Genomic DNA, 17,343 nt, shown 5'->3' with positions numbered 1-17,343 from the left:
ACGTTTATTAGGATCAACTTTAATCACCATAAGTACTATTTATAAGTTATTAGACATCTGAATTAGATTTTTTGTGTAGTTGGGCAATTGGAGCAGAGCCACAGTTATATAATTTATATTTTTCTTTTACTTTTTATTTTTCTGTATAATCTATGTCTGTACTGTTTACTTTTTTTTGGTTTTTTTAAGCTTAACCTGTCCACAGGATCCAGTTTCCATTTTGTTGCTTGAAAGAAGAACATATTTTAATCCGTTGGAGATAAAATGTTGAAGGAATTTAGAAAAAATAGACAAACATTTAATTAAATAAATGTACTACAAGATAATTCATAAAATAAAATTATTCCAAGTTTAATTAGGTAGTTTAGGAAAACAAAATTCATTATAAAATATGACAATCGATATTGAAGGTGTAAAATAACAAAGCATTTTGAACCGTACTCCAGACCAGTAGGTGCCGGTGATACACGGCTTGAGTTTCTTGGTAACCGTCAAAACAAGAGAAGAAGAAAAATACTACAGGAGAAGAAGAACGCTGCTTCGTCCTGCTCTTCATTTAAACCGGTCTTCATATCTTGGCTCGTCGTGAAATCTGGTAATATTGACAGTTTTACTTTAATAGCGATGTTTGTCTGTTTTAGCAGCTTCAGCGCCCAGAGCGAGACCAGTTAGCCTCCTAGCTATCTGAGAAGCTAAAGCTCATGACGAGAAGCAGCCAGTTTCGTGCTGGAGAAACGAACGTAAAGTTTTCACAGAGGAGATTATTGGACATTAGTTGGACGCTGTGTGGCTATTGGCTCTTCTTCTAAAGAATAAAACAGGGTTAGCTGGTAAGAGAACCGTCTTTTCACTAAATTAGACAACAAATACCTGCTAGCTGCTGCTTTGACTCCTAGCTTCTAAAACATGTGAGCGTGTCCGCCATATTAGGAGGGGAAACAAAGGCGAGTTAACCGTTAAACAGAGCGGAGGTGTTGTGATTTTAATCCAACTCACACAGGGATTTACGGCTCATTAAACGAAATTATGTATCGTACGAATTGGGACGAAGCTGAAGTTGGTTTCAGATTCCAGCTTCCGATTCGGGAAATGCTAATTTTTCACTACCTTCCGCATCTTTAATCAACACTAGTTTAAAAACTACAAACCTGGACTGGATTATTCTGCTCTAATAGCAGAATATTTAAAACCATGTTTGGAATTTGTGAAACCTTTTTCTGATTTGTGAAACTTCACTTCACTTAACAGACTGTTGCAGAAGATCTTTCCTTCAAGCAGCCATCACCATCTACAATAACTCTTTGAAGAATTAATGAGTTACACCAACATTTAATTTCCCATTGGGATTAATAGAGTGGCTTTGAATTATAATTTAATTTGAATTTGAAAAAATGAACTGCATGGAACAAGTGTGAATAGTAATCTAAACTTCAGTTAAGTTTCACAAATCATGTAAAGGTTTCACAAATCTCAAACATGGTTCTAAATATTCTGCTATTAGAGCAGAATAATCCAGTCCAGGTTTGTAGTTTTTAAACTAGAGTTGATTAAAGATGCAGAAGGTAGTGAAAAATTAGGTGGAATCGCCCTTTAGCCATTTCCCAAATCAGAAGCTGGAATCGGAAACCAACTTCAGCTTCGTGGAGTTAGGCCTCTACAGTCTACCAGCTCTTCAGCGTTTTATGACTCCAATGTAGGATTATCTGGAGGAGGTCTACAGCAGTGGATACAAGTAAACACAAAGGAATGTCTATTAACAAAAATAATATTGACTCCTCTAATTTGTAAACACATTTTTTGTATTGATTTAATTCTCCCATTTAAGTTTTACCCCAGAAACTACTTCTAGCAATCTTAATTATTTTATAGTCCTTATTTTTGCGGCAGATTAAATATCTCTTCAAAAGCATTTTTTATGCGCATAAAATTACTCTTTAAAAGTTCATCAGGTTACACTTTAAATCTTTCAAAACCACTTTCTTCATCCAACAAAATAGGAAGCAACTTTTGGTGCGTGTGTCTTTGTCAGGCTGAAGACGACTGTCCAGCTTCAGGACGTAGACGTTGAGTTTGGCAGCGATGCCTTCAGTTCAGTGGATGCAAGACGATCCATCCTGACCAGTTCGTTTGATTAAATGGATGCCCAGCATGGGTGGCATATTATTATGGACTGGAACCTACTAACACCTGAAATCAGTTTGTTTTGTTTGCTTGTTTGTTTTTATAAGGTAAACAATGCATATAAATACATTTTGTCAAAATTATTAAATTTGTTTTGTTCTACCTTCAGGTCCCAAACTGCATCATGTCTGTTAATATTTGGGTGGTTGCTGGTGATCAGTTCCTCATTCTACCAGAAAGCAACTCCATTCATGACCACAACTTACCAAATGATCTAGAGATGAAAGAGGAACCAGATCCACAGCAGATTACAGAGATTAAGGAGGAACCAGAATGTCAACGGATCAAAGAAGAACAAGTTGAGCTCAACGTCTCTCATGAAGAGAAATCTGTAGTGAAGCAGGAAGCTGACACCTTCATGGTGGCTGCTGGTTGTGATGAAATATTTCAAAATAAAAATGAACAGATGATGGAGACAAAGGAGGAACCAGAACCTCCAGAGATTAAAGAGGAACAAGAACCTGTTCAGATTAAACAAGAGGAGGAGGAATTCTACAGTCATCAGAATGAAGGTCAACTTTTAGTGAAGCAGGATTCCTCCAGTGAAACTCCCATTTATGAGGAAAAATATCTCAGTGAATCAGACCCAAACCATGACCAGATCCACCCTTCAAACTCCTGTAGAGCTGAAAACCAACCAAAGGACGGATACAATGATGGACTAGATGGAGATGAAAAGCTGACAGTCAATCAGAGCAACATTGTTGACCGTTCAAAAATGAAAAAGCTCCAGAAAAACATGTGTTCTTGTAAAATATGTGGAAAACGTTTCATCAGAAAAACTGCCTTGAAAATTCACATGAGAAACCACACTAATGAGAAGCCGCATACCTGTAAAGTGTGCAGTAAGCCGTTCAGCTATAGCAGTGGTTTGGTTCGGCACATGAGAACCCATACAGGTGAGAGACCGTTCTCATGCAAGACCTGTGGAAAAAGTTACATCAACAGATGTAGCTTAAGCGCACACATCAAAGCTCACCTTGGAGTGAAGCCATTCCCATGTGGATTGTGTGATAAATCTTTCACCAAGAGGCAAAATCTGGTTTATCACATCAGACTCCACACAGGGGAGAAACCATTCCCGTGTTCAACCTGCGGAAAAAGCTACGTAAGCAGAAAAAGTTTAAAAAAACACAGTGAAACACACATCACAGTTCATACAGACGAGAAGCTGTTCTCGTGTGGATCGTGCAATAAGACCTTCAGAAACAAACGAGGTCTGGATCGTCACAGCAAACTCCACACAGGCAAGAGGCCATTCTCATGTTCCACCTGTGGAAAAAGCTACGCCAGTAGAGATGGCTTAAGAGCGCACTTCAAGGTTCACCTGCCTGAAAAGCCGTATCCGTGTGACCTGTGTGATAAAGCTTTCACGGTCAAGATCAACTTCGACCGCCACAGGAGGACTCACACAGGCGAGAAGCCGTTTTCATGTGAAGTTTGTGGTAATGTTTTTATTGATAAGTTGGCTGTGGTTAAACACATGAGAAGTCACACAGGCGAGAAGCCTTTTCAGTGTGATCTGTGTCCCAGATCTTTTCATACCAAATTTCATTTAGGCTGCCATAGAAGGACCCACACCGGCGAGAAACCCTATGCGTGTGACCTGTGCGGTAAATTATTCATAAGCAGAGCTAACGTGGCCCAACACATGAGGACCCACAAAGGCAACAAGCAGTTTACATGCAAAAAGTGTGAAGAATCTTTTAGTGACAGGAGCAGTATAGCCAAACACCTGAGGAGTCACACAGACGAGAAGCAGTTTGCCTGCAATGTTTGTGAAGCGTCTTTTACCTCCAGCATTCAGCTGGACAATCACCTGAGGAGCCACACAGGTGAGCAGGGCTTCTCATGCGTCACCTGTGGAGAGAAGTTCTCCAAACCGTACAGTCTGACGATGCACATCCGGACTCATACAGGAGAAAAGTCGTATTCCTGTGAACTGTGCGGTAAATTATTCACTGCCAGATATAAACTGACTGCACATATATGTGAAAATAAACCTTAGAAAAGATGTTAAAGTTTGTAAAACATCATTTATTTGACCCACAGTGGGAATGTGACCCGTTGCTGCTCTACTCGACCTACTTTTTTTTGTTTGTTTTGTTTTACCTGTAAACCGTTTTATACCAAAGCAAACAGGGCAATTCAGATTTTTGTTTCCAAAAAAAATATCCAAAACCATCCATCTATAGATCCTGGCCATGAATTTTGGCCCATTCAGCTCAAAGCAACGAAGACGAGCTGGACTTTGGTGCTCAAGGTCTATAAATCTATGGAGTCCCTGAAGGCTCAATTTTGAGACCACTGTGGTTTGCATTGTTCATGCTGCCAGTTTGTTTCACAGTATAAATGTTCCTTTCGCTGCTTTGCTAATGTTTTGCAGATTAATTTGCCTTTAAAGGCAGAGATGGACTCATTTCAGCTGTTGTCACATTGCCTTAAACGTGGAGGTTCTTAAATATTTTGAAATTAAATGAAATCTAAACAGAAAAGTTTTTCTTATTGAAGATTTTTACAGTGCTTCAGGCTGTTTGTCAAACTAGTTTTAATTATCTTGTTTTCCTGCTGAATGGCCCAGAAGACTGATGAAAATGAGATTTTTAATCATACTGAGTTTTTCACCTCCTGTCTAAAACTCCTAAACATTGAAAGAAATACCTGCACATACTTGAAGTTTTTTATGTATTCTGCTTTGTATTAATTCAATTAAAGGAGGAAATAAATTTCTCGGTGTCTTATGTGAAATGTTTTTTTTTTTTTTTACAGTTTGGGTTCAAAGTGTCAAATACTTTTGGAGCATGAAATTAAAATAATTTGAAATTGGAAAAGAACAGATGTGGAAAATGAAACAAAACCAAGAAGAAGAAAACAGACAAAAGGATATTATATAAGTATTTCATGTATTTTTCATGCAGCTGCTCACAAGAGGATTGTTTATCTGATTAACACCTGGAGGAAACGCAGTGAAATATTATTTCACAGGAATTAAAAAGCTTGTGAAAGAGTTTTTTGGTTCAAGCGTGTTCTTCATGCTTCAGGGACGTTAGTGGAACAATAACATAAATTCAGGAAAGTGCAGATATAAATTTGCTGCCACCTGCTCTGTTTTTTTAGATCAAGAGAAAAATAATGGAAGTTATTTTTTTAGAACTTGTTACAACTGATGATTTACTATAACAACATTTTCTCAGGTTTGGATTGTTTTAGTAAATTAAACCCTTTTTTTAAATGGTCAGACAGGACAGTGTTTTAAATGAATTCTCTTATTTTCTCCCACTTAATACCATAAATCAGCACAAGGTCTAGAATATGAAGACGAGTGGGTAGGGTCGCCTGATGAAGAGGATCTGTGATTTTGTTCTGATTTTTTTCAGTAAGCAGATTGTAAGAGGAAATGCATAAACCAAGTTTATGGTTTTATTAGGTAGGAACCTGGGTTGATGTTCAGATTTACTCAAGTCTGATTAATATTACAAGTAAGACATGAAAACATAGAGACAAAGTTTAAAAAAATTAGGAACAAACTGTGTTATAAAACAGCATCAAATTTAAGTCCATATATGATGGAGTAGCAGCTTTGTGTAGATCATCATCAACCGACAGTCAACACCAGAACTGGGTAGTAACTAGTTACATTTATTCAACTAAATTTAGTTGAGTAACTTCTTTAAGAAAGTGTACTTTTAAAAGTATTGTACTTTTACTTGAGTGATTTTATTGTGAAATATTTCTACTCTTGGGTAAAAGTTTCCACCTGCTGAATAAAGAACAAACTTGAACAAAAATTGACCAGACACAGACCTGCAGCTGATACGTTGTTTCAACAAACTGATTTGGAGAAATTTTCTTTTGCCTGATTTCGTTATATTTTAGTTACTTTTATGAATTATTGTAATTTTCGTCCTTAAAATACCAAAATTTCCACTTAACTTTATATTTTGGTCCGTCTGATGTACATTTTTTATATGAAATTATTGATAATTTTATCAGTTACTCAGAACTTGAGTTTACATTTTATCAAATACTTTAAACTTTTTCTTGATATGTTTTAGAGCAGTCAAAATGAGAAAAACAGGGCAAATAATCATAACCGAGTTTTGTTTAAAACTGGGAAAAAATCGGACAGAATTGTTTTGTATTTGTTTTCAAGAAGAGAGTTAAATACTCAGTTACAAGTTACATCTGGACATACAAGACATTTTGGATAAACTCTCTGCTTCTGAATCACATAGAGAATATAGATTTTGTGAGTTTTTAATCATATTTATTTTATTGCTTAGTTTATAACTCTGTGTAATGTGTTTAGCATCCCGACCCACACCCAATTCCAGTAGGTGGCGATAATGCTCACCAAAACGTTGCTCAATGAACCGCCGTTAAACAGAAGAAGAGCTCGGTAGGCATAGGCAACCGCCACAACCAAAAGCAGAAGAAGGAATTTGAACGTTGGTTTCGTTCTGCTCTTCGGTTAAACCTTTATAATCTCCACATTTTGTCTCATTGTGAGCTCCGATAATATTCACATTCTTACTTTGATGCCGATGTTTGTCTGTTTAAGGAGGTCAAACATCCTGAGTGAGACCAGTTAGCCTCCGGTATTCATGAGAAGCTAACTGTCAGGAAAACTAACCAGTTTCTAGTTGGAGAGAATCGCAAAAAAAAAAACTTCACACGAAGATTTTTGGACTCTTACTGGACGCGGCGCGGCCGCCGGATCTTCTTCTGGGGACTAAAAGCAACACTATCCGGTAAGAGAACCGTCTTTTGACCAACTAAGGCAACAAATGATTGCTAGCTTCTGCGTTGACTGCTAGGTGCTATAACACGTCAGCGTGTCCGCCATATTGGGAGAGGAAAGAGCGACAAGTTGATCAGTACAGGGAGCGGAAGTGCTGGTTTTAAGCTCCCTTCAGGGCAATTTATGGCTCATATTGAGCAAAGTTGCGTGTTCTACTAGTTAGGCTATACAATTTTTGATTTTTGTGAAATAAGTAAACTAAATTAAGTCAAGGTTATTTTTTTATAGCAACAAGGCAGTTCAAAATTTCTTTCATCATGAAAACATCAAACACATAAAAAACATATATAACAAAAAACAAACAACCAAACACCCAGTAACACATCTGACTTCCTATTTGTAAACCCTAAAACATTTGTAAAACTGATTTCATTGCTATAGGTTTCATTTAACCCATTCTAAAGTTTTACTCCAAAAACACAGATATCCTGCTAGTTATTTTAACTTTCTACATTTAGTAATCTTTATTTTTGCCCCCACTTTATAAGAGACAAACATTTTAAATGTTTGCTGGGAATATGTTGTTTTTAGTTTGTGAATTTGTGCGTTTTCATCATTTAAATAACATTAAGTGGTAGTCTTACTATTTCAACCATCTGGAATGGAAGGAAAATATGTTGATGTGATTCTGACATTCATCTTGATCAATTATCTGTGTTGCTCTAAGAGAAAAGTCCTATAACGCCCCAGACCTCAGTCCAGTAAGATAAACAAGGTAAAATTATTGTAGTGTATGAGATATGGAGCAAATAATGAGTTTTGCTCCCAATACTGACCCCTGGGGGACTCAACAAATTATTTTCTAACTTAAACTGTTGCCACCTGCAGGAATAACTTCTTAACCATTTAATTTCCACTGTCTCATATTGTTCCAGTTTATGATCTACAACATTTAATTTCCCTTTGGGATCAATAAAGTATTTTTGAATTTGAATTTAATTTGAATTTAGCAATTAGTATTTTCTGGTAAATTGCATTAAAAATTTTGTTTCATAGCCACATATTCACAGTTTTATCCACAGTATAAAAGACTAGGATACAAAAGGAAATGCATTCAATAAAACAACGCATATAAACGTGATTCTCCAAGCAGTCAAAATTAATCAAAATTAGCATTAATGTTTGGCTTATGACATTATTAATGTTATGATTAATAATTTATTATTAACTTTTGAATAAATTGCGAGTTTCTTTAGTTGAATAAGGGAACCATTCCACTCTCCCAGGAATCATAAGTGAAACTTGTCAGCCTGTCATGAAGGAATGAAGTTATGCTACAACATTAAACTTAGAGACATTATTGATTTGAATGGCCAATATGCTTTAACATGCAGGTTCTTTTATAAATAAGAAACATTGTAACATTGCAGATATTTTGACGTTACCTTGTCAGTCATGTTTCAGTCCGTTTCTCGTCCAGATGTGGCAGAACTGAGTCAAATTTTAACGGCTTCATGGAGCCCCAAGTTGGCAAGCTAACCTCAGTGTTAGCATAGCACTTCTGGCAGCAGAACTGCCATCAGGGTTTTATTGTGAAAGGGTGACTGATTATTTTCTGTCACACAATAATAGAAAAGAATCTAAAAACCCACATCTTAATAAATTAAAAAATAAATTATGCTTCCAAAAATTGTCAAAATATTCACAGATGACAAATTGCTTCTGCCAAAGGCTTGAATTTTAACAAGCTTGTGGGAGGATTTCACAGAGAAACAAAAGTTTTTGACCTTTTCTTTGCATTTTTTTCCATACAGATGATTTAACCAAAATTCAAAAATGTTTCAAAATTCACTATTTTGCAGTAGAATTAGTAAAATATGACTAAATGTGCTTTTCCTTCATGCTGCATTTTTCATAATGTTCTGTTGAAGTCAAAGTGAAGAAAAAAACATTATAGGGTAGAAAACGTGAACAGGAGGAACATGACTGTTATAGAAACCTGAACTGGAACCTCCTAATATCTAAACATCTTCTGGTGTTTTTATGCTTTTTAAAAAAAATTATCCAAATCAATTCATGTAAATATATTTTGTCAAAACCTTTAATACTAAAGTGTTTAATTTGTTGTTCCTTCAGGTTCCAAACAGCATCATGTCTGTTAACGTTTGGGTGGTTGCTGGTGATCGGTTACTCATTCAACGAGAAAGCAACTCAGTTCGTGACCGCAACTTACCGACCAATCTAGAGATGAAAGAGGAACACAGAGATCCAGATCTAAACCAGATGAAGGAGGCGCCACAATATCAACCCATCAAAGAAGAACAAGTTGAGCTCGACATCTTTCATGACCAGAAGTCTGTAGTGAAGCCAGATGCTGACACCTTTAGGGTCTCTGCTGGTTCTGATGAAATATTCCAGCGTAAACCTGAACTGCAGCAGATCACAGGGATGAAGGAGGAACCAGAACCGGAACAGATTAAAGATGAACTGGAGGAACCAGAACCTGAACAGATTAAAGATGAACTGGAGGAACTAGAAACTGTACAAATTAAACAAGAAGAGGAGGAACTCTACAGTGATCAGGATGAAGATCAACTTGTAGCAAAGCAGGATTCCTTCAGAGAAACTCCTATGCATGAGGAAAAATACCACAGTGAACCGGATCCAAACCAGGACCAGATCCACCCTTCCAACTCCCCTGGAGCTGAAAACCAACCAAAGGACGGATACAATGGAAAAGACCTGGTATTAGATGTAGAAGAAGAGCTAACAAAGAATCAGAATGAAAGTGTTGAACACTCTAAAGTGAAAAAACTAAAGAAAAACATGCGTTCCTGTAAAATATGTGGAAAACATTTAATCAGGAAAACTCTCCTGAAAATTCACATGAGAATCCACACCGGTGAGAAACCGCATACCTGTCAGGTCTGCAGTAAGTCGTTCAGCTTTAGCAGTCATTTGGTTCGTCACATGAGAAATCACACGGGCGAAAGACCGTTCTCGTGTCAGACTTGTGGGAAAAGCTACATCAACAGAAGTAGCTTAAACGCACACATCAAAGACCATCTGGGAGAGAATTCATTCCCATGTGGATTGTGCAATAAATCTTTCACCAAGAGTCAAAATCTGGTTTGTCACATGAGACTCCACACAGGCGAGAAACCATTCTCGTGTCCAATCTGCGGAAAAAGCTATGTGAGCAAAAGCAGCCTGAAAAAACACAGCATAACACACAACATGGTCGACACAGGCGAGAAGCTGTTCTCGTGTGGTTTGTGTGATAAGTCTTTCAAAAACAAACGAGGTCTGGTTCGTCACGTCAAACTCCACTCAAACAAGAGGCCATTCTTGTGTCCCACCTGCGGAAAAAGCTACACAAGTAAAGGCGCTTTAAAAGAACACTCTAGAGTTCACCTCCCTGAAAAGCCATATCCGTGTGACCTCTGTGATAAAACCTTCGCAGCCAAGATTAACTTTGACCGCCACAGGAGGACTCACACAGGCGAGAAGCCGTTTTCATGTGAAGTTTGTGGGGATTTTTTTATTGACAAGTTGGCTGTGGTTAAACATATGAGAAGTCACACAGGGGAGAAACCGTTTCCATGTGACCTGTGTCCTAAATTTTTTCATACAAAATTTAACTTGGCGTGTCACATGAGGACTCACACTGGTGAGAAACCCTATCCTTGTGACCTTTGTGATAAATCCTTCATATCCAGAGGTAACTTGGACCGTCACCGGAGGAGTCACACAGGCGAGAAACCCTTTTCATGTGAAGAATGTGGTAAATTATTTACCAACAAGATGTCTATGGTTAAACACATAAAAAATCACACAGAGAAGAAGCTCAAGAAGAGGTTTTCCTGTAATCTTTGCGAATCGTCTTTTACCAACAACATTCAGCTGGACGATCACCTGAGGAGCCACACAGGTGAGAATGTCTTCTCTGTGGAAAGAAATTCTCCAGTTTAACAGCCGGACTCATTCAAGCACTAAATTACCTGCTCGGTAAATTATTCAGTTCCAGTTATAATCTGACTGGATATGTATGTAAATAAGCCTTAAAAAGAAGTTTGTAGAATATCTTTTGACAAGCGGAAGGAATGTGACCCAGGGCTATTATTATTACTTATGTATGTATTATTGTTATCCTCACGTTGTATTTTTAGGATTTCACCTGTAAAAAGGCATTTCATGCTAACTGGCTTATGCAAGGGGAAATCAGTATATTTCTATATAGTAGAAAACCAGCAGCTGTCTTAATTGTAAGCTATTCAAAATATAGAACGTTATTTAAAACGTTTATCTTTTTATCAGCCCTGTTGCCTGTAAAAATAATTTTTGTCCTTTGTTTCATATCAAACCTGATTGCAAATAGTTTCCAGTTGATCAAGGAGCATCTTTTATTCTGTATGTTTGCTGGAATCCTTCATCTGAATTGTTCTTAGTTTTGCTGTTTCTTGATTGTTTTTCTGCATAATAAATGTGCATGTAAAAGAATTTAACTTTTTGATAAAACTGTTTAATGTCAAAGTGAATATTGATTTCTGCAAAAATAATTAAAATTAAATAATATTTAATAAAAAATAATTGATTGCATAAATATTCATTCCCTTTGGTGTTTCTAGTTTCTGGATCTGGGATCAATTGAGAGCAGTGAGTCTGTAAATAAAGACTCGTCTGTCTGGACGGTCCATTCACTGGTTCATCAGTATCCTGGCTACTGCAGGCAGATTAAAGAAAACTTCGACCAATCAGAGAAAAGCTTATTGAGAAGCTTCAACCGTTTTGTTAGGAAGAATGAAGGAAAACTGCAGCGTCCAGATGTCTAAACCTTTTCACACCGACTTTCTGATTCCAAACAAATGTGCATCTAAACGTTGCACATTTTAGATGCACATTTGACTCACCCCTGAGTCAAATGGGGTGAATATTTATTCAACCACTTATTTTATGTTACACATTTGTATTTCTCATTATTTTATAGAAATCTGTTTTTACTTTGACATCAAAGGCTTTTCTTTTGCAATTTTCTGCTAAAGGCTCCATTATGTTGCTTAAGATTGATTTGTAAAAACAATAAAAAGGGTAAAACATGGTGGATAGTTTTATATGTGCTTTATATGCTTCTGCATAAAATATTAAAATGATTTACAAGATTTCAGATAAAACACACGACTAAACAGCCACAGAGGAAAAGAAGAAATAACACAAACTCAGACTCAACCAACCATCACAATTATAAAATCAAATGAAATATTGTGTTAATCAACTGTGTTATGTTTGTGCAGCAAAAAATGTGTGTGTACTGTTCTCATGTTAAAGATATTAATAAATGTTTCCAGAGGTCATCAAGGGTCAACCAACCTCACATTTTGGTGTCAATCAACTGTGCTACAAATATTTTAGCAGCACAGCATGATTAATATATATCAATTTTGTAAATGAGACTTAATTCTCACAAGATATCAACAACAGTGATTTTTTAAAGACAGAATTTACAAACCTTTTTAGATGTCGTGTTTTTTCCCCCAATCAGTTGCACTGCTCTCCAGAGTCCGACAGGTGGCGGTAATGCGTCCATCTGCAGGCTGGGTGTCAACAAGAAGAGAACGAAGGAAAAAGGATCAATTAAAAAGTTTGTGCTCTTTTGCTCTTTATTGAGTTTTCCCTCATATTTTATCTCATTAAACGCACTCAGCCGTTTCAGCCGGCTGGTCACAGCGCTGTCTCTCCGTTTACAGAGCAGCAACAGCCGCAGGGAGAGGGGTTAGCATCCGAGCTAAGTGAGAAGCTAACCCCAGGACATAAGAAGGAACCGGTTCCCCTTTAGAGAAAAGGATAAAGATGAGTTCACACCGACAACACTGAACGTTCATTGGGAACTGGGTTGCGTTTTCTGTCACCAAAGAGTACAAGATAACCGGGTAAGAGAATCATTTTAACGAACGGTGTCAGCAATTACAAGCTAACAGTGTTCTTTAGATGCGGCGACACGTCCGCCATATTGGGAGAGGAAACCTCGGTCACCTAACCTTTAAGATGAGTAAATGAACAGATGTTTTAGCCGTTAAAGCGTTTAAATGAGATCAGGCTGGAGTTCAACACGTCTTCCACATCAAAATGAGTCAGTTGAGGCGATTCTGCATCCACATAAATACAGATTGTGAAAGAACCACAGAGTGAACAATTAAAATATTTGACACCATAGACCATGATATATTATTCCAACTGGAGAGTTGGGTTTGACTCTGGAACAGTACCTTACTGGGTTGGGTCTTGCCTAAAGAATAGGGATTTTTTTGTATCAATTTCTCATCATAGGGGACAAAACTGCTATGATGATATAGCAAACCCTTTTCTTTAATATCTACATGATCCCAATATCTCAGGTTACAACAAGTAAAGAGATTAGCTACCATAACTATGCAGATGATAGTTATGATATCATCTGAAATGTAGATGACACCATAACTTTCTAACTACATTAGTTATGGTAGCTAATCTAGTAATGGGATCATCTGCATACCTGATGGTATCATAATGACTCTGATGGGTTCAGAGTCATTACAGCGACTCTGAACCCATCCAGGCACTGAACAGGTGCTTAGAACAAATCAATGCATCTATGTGCCATAATTTTCTCCAACTGAACAGAAATAAAGTTACTATCTTTGGACCTAAAGAGTCAGCACACAAATTCAGTTATTACAGCTAGAAACTAGCAATCGGGTTAGAAATTTGGTTGTAGTGATGGACTCCGACCCGAACCTTCAGAGCCACATAAAGACAATTCTAAACTCCTTCCACTGGCTCCCTGTAGCTCAGAGAATAGACTTTAAAATACTGTTGTTAGTCTATAAATCGCTGAATGGCCTTGGGATCTCTCTCCCCAGTGACATTTTCCCCTTCAGATTACTTTGACTTGATCCTGTTTATATTTTGTTCATCTGATGGTAAAAAATTAATTTTTACTTGTTCTTCTTTCCGTCAGGCCGTCGTCTTCATCATGTCGGCGTTTACCTGGGAGGTTGTTGATGATCACTTTCTCATTAACAAGGAAGGGAACTTCAACCCTGACAAGATCAAACCAAACGACCCAGAACAAGAACGACCAGAACCAAAGCTGCTGACGGAGATAAAAGAGGAAGAAGACCAACAGGTAGAACTGTTTGATGGTGCAGAGCAGTTTGTTGTGAAGCAGGAGACTGACTCGTTCACGGTGAATCCTCCTCCGGAGAACACCGAACCAGATTCACAGACAACTGAGGAACATCAACCAGTCAAGGAAGAACAGGTTGAACTGAGCATCTGCAACAAAGTGGTGAAGCAGGAGGCAGAAACCTTTACGGTTCCGCCTAGTGAGGTTCTCCTCCACAGAGAACCAGAACTTCAGATGATCCAGGCGAAGGAGGAACTGGAATCTGAAGAGGTTAAAGAGGAACAGGAGGATCTTTCCAGTAGTCCTGATGAAGACCAGAACCAGAACCAGAACCAAATCCTCTCTACAAACTCAACTGACGCCGACAATCAGCAAGAAAGCGACCACAGTGAGACGCTGCATATTTGCAAAGTGTGCAAGAAAACCTGTGAAAGTAGCAGTCATTTGGCCAAACACACAAGAAGTCACTCTGGTGAAAAACCCTTCCAGTGTCTATCCTGTGGAAAAGCTTTCACCAAACAAAACAACTTGGCCGTCCACATTAGAACCCACACAGGCGAGAAGCCGTTCTCGTGCCCCACTTGTGGAAAAGGTTTTACCCAGAAAGGTAACTTGAGCATTCACATGGCAACGCACACGGGCGAGAAACCGTTCTCCTGCCCGACTTGTGGAAAAGGTTTCACTCAGAAAAGTAACCTCCACATTCACATGAGAACCCACTCGGGCGAGAAGATGTTCCCATGCGAGCTGTGTAGCAAATCCTTCAGCTTCGGTTGCCAGTTGGCTACTCATATGAGAACCCATACAGGCGAGAAACCGTTCCTCTGTGTGGCGTGTGGAAAACGCTTCTCACAGCAAAACTACTTGACTGTCCACATGAAAATCCACACAGGTGAGAGGCCTTTCTCCTGTCCCACTTGTGGAAAGAGTTTTATCAAGGAGTGGAACTTGTCCGTTCACATACGATGCCACACAGGTGAGAAGCCGTATCCTTGTGAAGTTTGTGGTAAATCCTTCATCAATAAAAGTCATCTGACCAACCACATGAGGACTCATACATGTGAGAAGCCTTTCTCCTGCCTGACTTGTGGAAAGAGTTTCACCAAACAGGGTAACCTGACCGACCACATAAGAAGCCACACAGGCGAGAAGCCATATCCGTGCAAAGTGTGCGGCAAGTCGTTCGTCAACAAAAGCCATTTGACCAACCACTTGAGGACTCACACTGGGGAGAAGCCGTACGACTGCAAGCTGTGCGGTAAATCTTTCACAGACTGCAGCAGCATAGCTCAGCACATGAAAACACACACAGGGGAGAAGCCGTATCCTTGTGATGTTTGTGGTAAGTCCTTCCGGAACAGAAATCACTTGGCTTGTCACATGAGAACCCACACAGGGGAGAAACCTTTTTCCTGTCTGATCTGCAGAAAAAGCTTTACCCAGAAAGGGAACTTGAGTATTCATGTGAAAACTCACACAGGCGAGAACACACAAGCGTAGGAAGGAGCATTCTGCGATTTACATAGTAAATCTTTTTATTCAACATGTTTATAGTTCAACTGTCGTTATCTTAGCCTTCTGAGAAAAATATTTAAACCTAAAGCTGCTTTCATACCTGATGGTCCGGTAGACTCGGTTCTGTTCCAGTAGGGATGTCTGGAAACGAAGTTGGCGTTTCTCAAGCGCCATGAAAATAAATCTTCATTCAACTTATTATTTTTAAAATGTCACCAGCTCACTTCTCTGGAATCGGACTCTCACTGATTTATTTATTGTTATGAGCTTAATAAGCACTTAGAAAAACTGGTTACATTTCAAAATAAGAGCATCAACATAAATCACACTGAATAACTAACAGTAGTGAATTTTGAGATGTTTCTAAATATTTCTATCTTGCCATTACAATAAAAAACTAAATCTGTTTTAGTTACTGAAATACTTTGAACCTGACATAAGTAGTTAAAAACAAATAATAAAGAAATAGAATTAAAATGATCATATTATTATTAATCTGGCTTTGAGACAGAGGATGGAGCCTTAACTTATTTTCTTCACCCTTTATTTTTTTTATTTGTATATAGTATTTATGTTTTCTTGTCATTTTTTCAACTATATATGGACTGTAAACAAATTGATTAATAAAATTCTCCTGACCTGTTTAATGAAATGTTTTGTTGAATTATTTAGTGATTTATTGAATCTTGTTTTTAACCAGTTTATTTTTAAATCTGTCAGCCTGAAGCTCCTCGTCTTATTTTTCTGACTTTTCTGGAAACTTTTAATCAACAGAAACAAAACCAAATGTTTTTAATATATAATGCTAATTAAAGACTCCAAGTTTCTAACAATTTAGATTTGATTTATTTCTAGCATTTCATTAAGTCGTCTATAAACATACCAATTAAATAAAGTAAAATTTAAAAAAAGCAGATTTGTGTCAGTTACCCCAGAATAAATTACACACAGGCTGATTGGTTTCAAGCCTTTATTTCTGTTAATTATGATCATTTTCTTCTTCCAGAGGCAGAAGATATTTTTTAGATCTGATTTAAAATATTACATCAGATCAATTAAACACATTTAAATGCGGATTGTGAGGGAAAAGCACAGATACTGTGATCTGGGTGAATAAATTTATACTGAAACAAACTGCATCATGTTAGATTTTAAAAACTAAAGTCAAACATTTTGACTAATCAACCAAACGTTGCTCCGCCTGGATTCCACCACTAGATGGCGACATTGTTCCTAAACTGGAATATAATCATGTCAGAGTTTCAGCCCAGATGGAAAATATTCAGCTGATCAAGAAAATCCAACATTTATAGGGATATTGTCATTATTGTTATTATTATTATTATTATTATTATTATTATTATTATTATTCAATCAAAAATCACTGATTTATTAAACAATTAAAAATCAGAACAGCAGCTTCTCTCTCTGCTTCAGGTGAATTTATTCATCAGTTGTACAGAATTTTATGAAGCTGTTTTTAATTATAAAATTATAAATATCCGCAGCCTTTACAACAGATTAATGTGTCCAGAAACTGAGAACAAATGTAACATATCAGCTTTTAATTGAGAAGAAATCTGGAAATGCATAGAGAAACGTTACATTAATGCAGAAATGAATAAAGCAGACGCTTTAAAAGGTCAACACTGCCACGCAGCATCAGCAGCTTTCAAAAGGCTCCTGGACATCTAGCAGCTGCTAGTCTGCTATCCTGTAAACAAAACAATCAATCAGTTAATTA

General features: G+C 37.5%; 3 protein-coding genes across 6 annotated transcripts; all 3 read left to right on the top strand.

The window, feature by feature from the left end:
• Positions 1–511: 511 nt before the first annotated feature.
• LOC102234980 (gastrula zinc finger protein XlCGF57.1-like) lies at positions 512–4,895 on the top strand. Of its 3 annotated transcripts, none has more exons than XM_023340101.1 (3): positions 512–595; positions 2,030–2,196; positions 2,291–4,895. In XM_023340101.1, the coding sequence occupies exon 3, from the start codon at positions 2,306–2,308 to the stop codon at positions 4,187–4,189; it is 1,884 nt and encodes a 627-aa protein (XP_023195869.1). In that variant the 5' UTR covers positions 512–595; positions 2,030–2,196; positions 2,291–2,305; the 3' UTR covers positions 4,190–4,895. The 3 variants fall into 3 exon arrangements, with proteins under 3 accessions (XP_023195869.1, XP_023195870.1, XP_005808466.1); XM_023340102.1 differs by having other exon boundaries at positions 512–830; XM_005808409.2 differs by lacking the exon at positions 2,030–2,196.
• Positions 4,896–6,581: 1,686 nt separating this feature from the next.
• LOC111609765 (gastrula zinc finger protein XlCGF57.1-like) lies at positions 6,582–12,208 on the top strand. The gene is made up of 2 exons (XM_023340106.1): positions 6,582–6,932; positions 9,059–12,208. The coding sequence occupies exon 2, from the start codon at positions 9,074–9,076 to the stop codon at positions 10,892–10,894; it is 1,821 nt and encodes a 606-aa protein (XP_023195874.1). The 5' UTR covers positions 6,582–6,932; positions 9,059–9,073; the 3' UTR covers positions 10,895–12,208.
• A 283-nt stretch (positions 12,209–12,491) lies between these two features.
• LOC102235506 (gastrula zinc finger protein XlCGF57.1-like) lies at positions 12,492–16,201 on the top strand. Of its 2 annotated transcripts, XM_023340107.1 has the most exons (3): positions 12,492–12,560; positions 12,667–12,849; positions 13,917–16,201. In XM_023340107.1, the coding sequence occupies exon 3, from the start codon at positions 13,932–13,934 to the stop codon at positions 15,582–15,584; it is 1,653 nt and encodes a 550-aa protein (XP_023195875.1). In that variant the 5' UTR covers positions 12,492–12,560; positions 12,667–12,849; positions 13,917–13,931; the 3' UTR covers positions 15,585–16,201. The 2 variants fall into 2 exon arrangements, with proteins under 2 accessions (XP_023195875.1, XP_014327757.1); XM_014472271.2 differs by having other exon boundaries at positions 12,513–12,849.
• Positions 16,202–17,343: the final 1,142 nt, after the last annotated feature.

This window comes from Xiphophorus maculatus, chromosome 9 (assembly GCF_002775205.1).
Source record: "Xiphophorus maculatus strain JP 163 A chromosome 9, X_maculatus-5.0-male, whole genome shotgun sequence".
NCBI classification, from domain to species: Eukaryota; Metazoa; Chordata; class Actinopteri; order Cyprinodontiformes; family Poeciliidae; genus Xiphophorus; species Xiphophorus maculatus.
The sequence above is the reverse complement of the archived record's forward strand: the minus strand, read 5'-3'. Positions and strand labels throughout refer to the sequence as shown.

Bases quoted from the DNA above. Each gene is read 5' to 3' on its own strand.
- LOC102234980 (XM_005808409.2), top strand. From the start codon at position 2,306: ATGTCTGTTAATATTTGGGTGGTTGCTGGTGATCAGTTCCTCATTCTA.
- LOC111609765 (XM_023340106.1), top strand. From the start codon at position 9,074: ATGTCTGTTAACGTTTGGGTGGTTGCTGGTGATCGGTTACTCATTCAA.
- LOC102235506 (XM_023340107.1), top strand. From the start codon at position 13,932: ATGTCGGCGTTTACCTGGGAGGTTGTTGATGATCACTTTCTCATTAAC.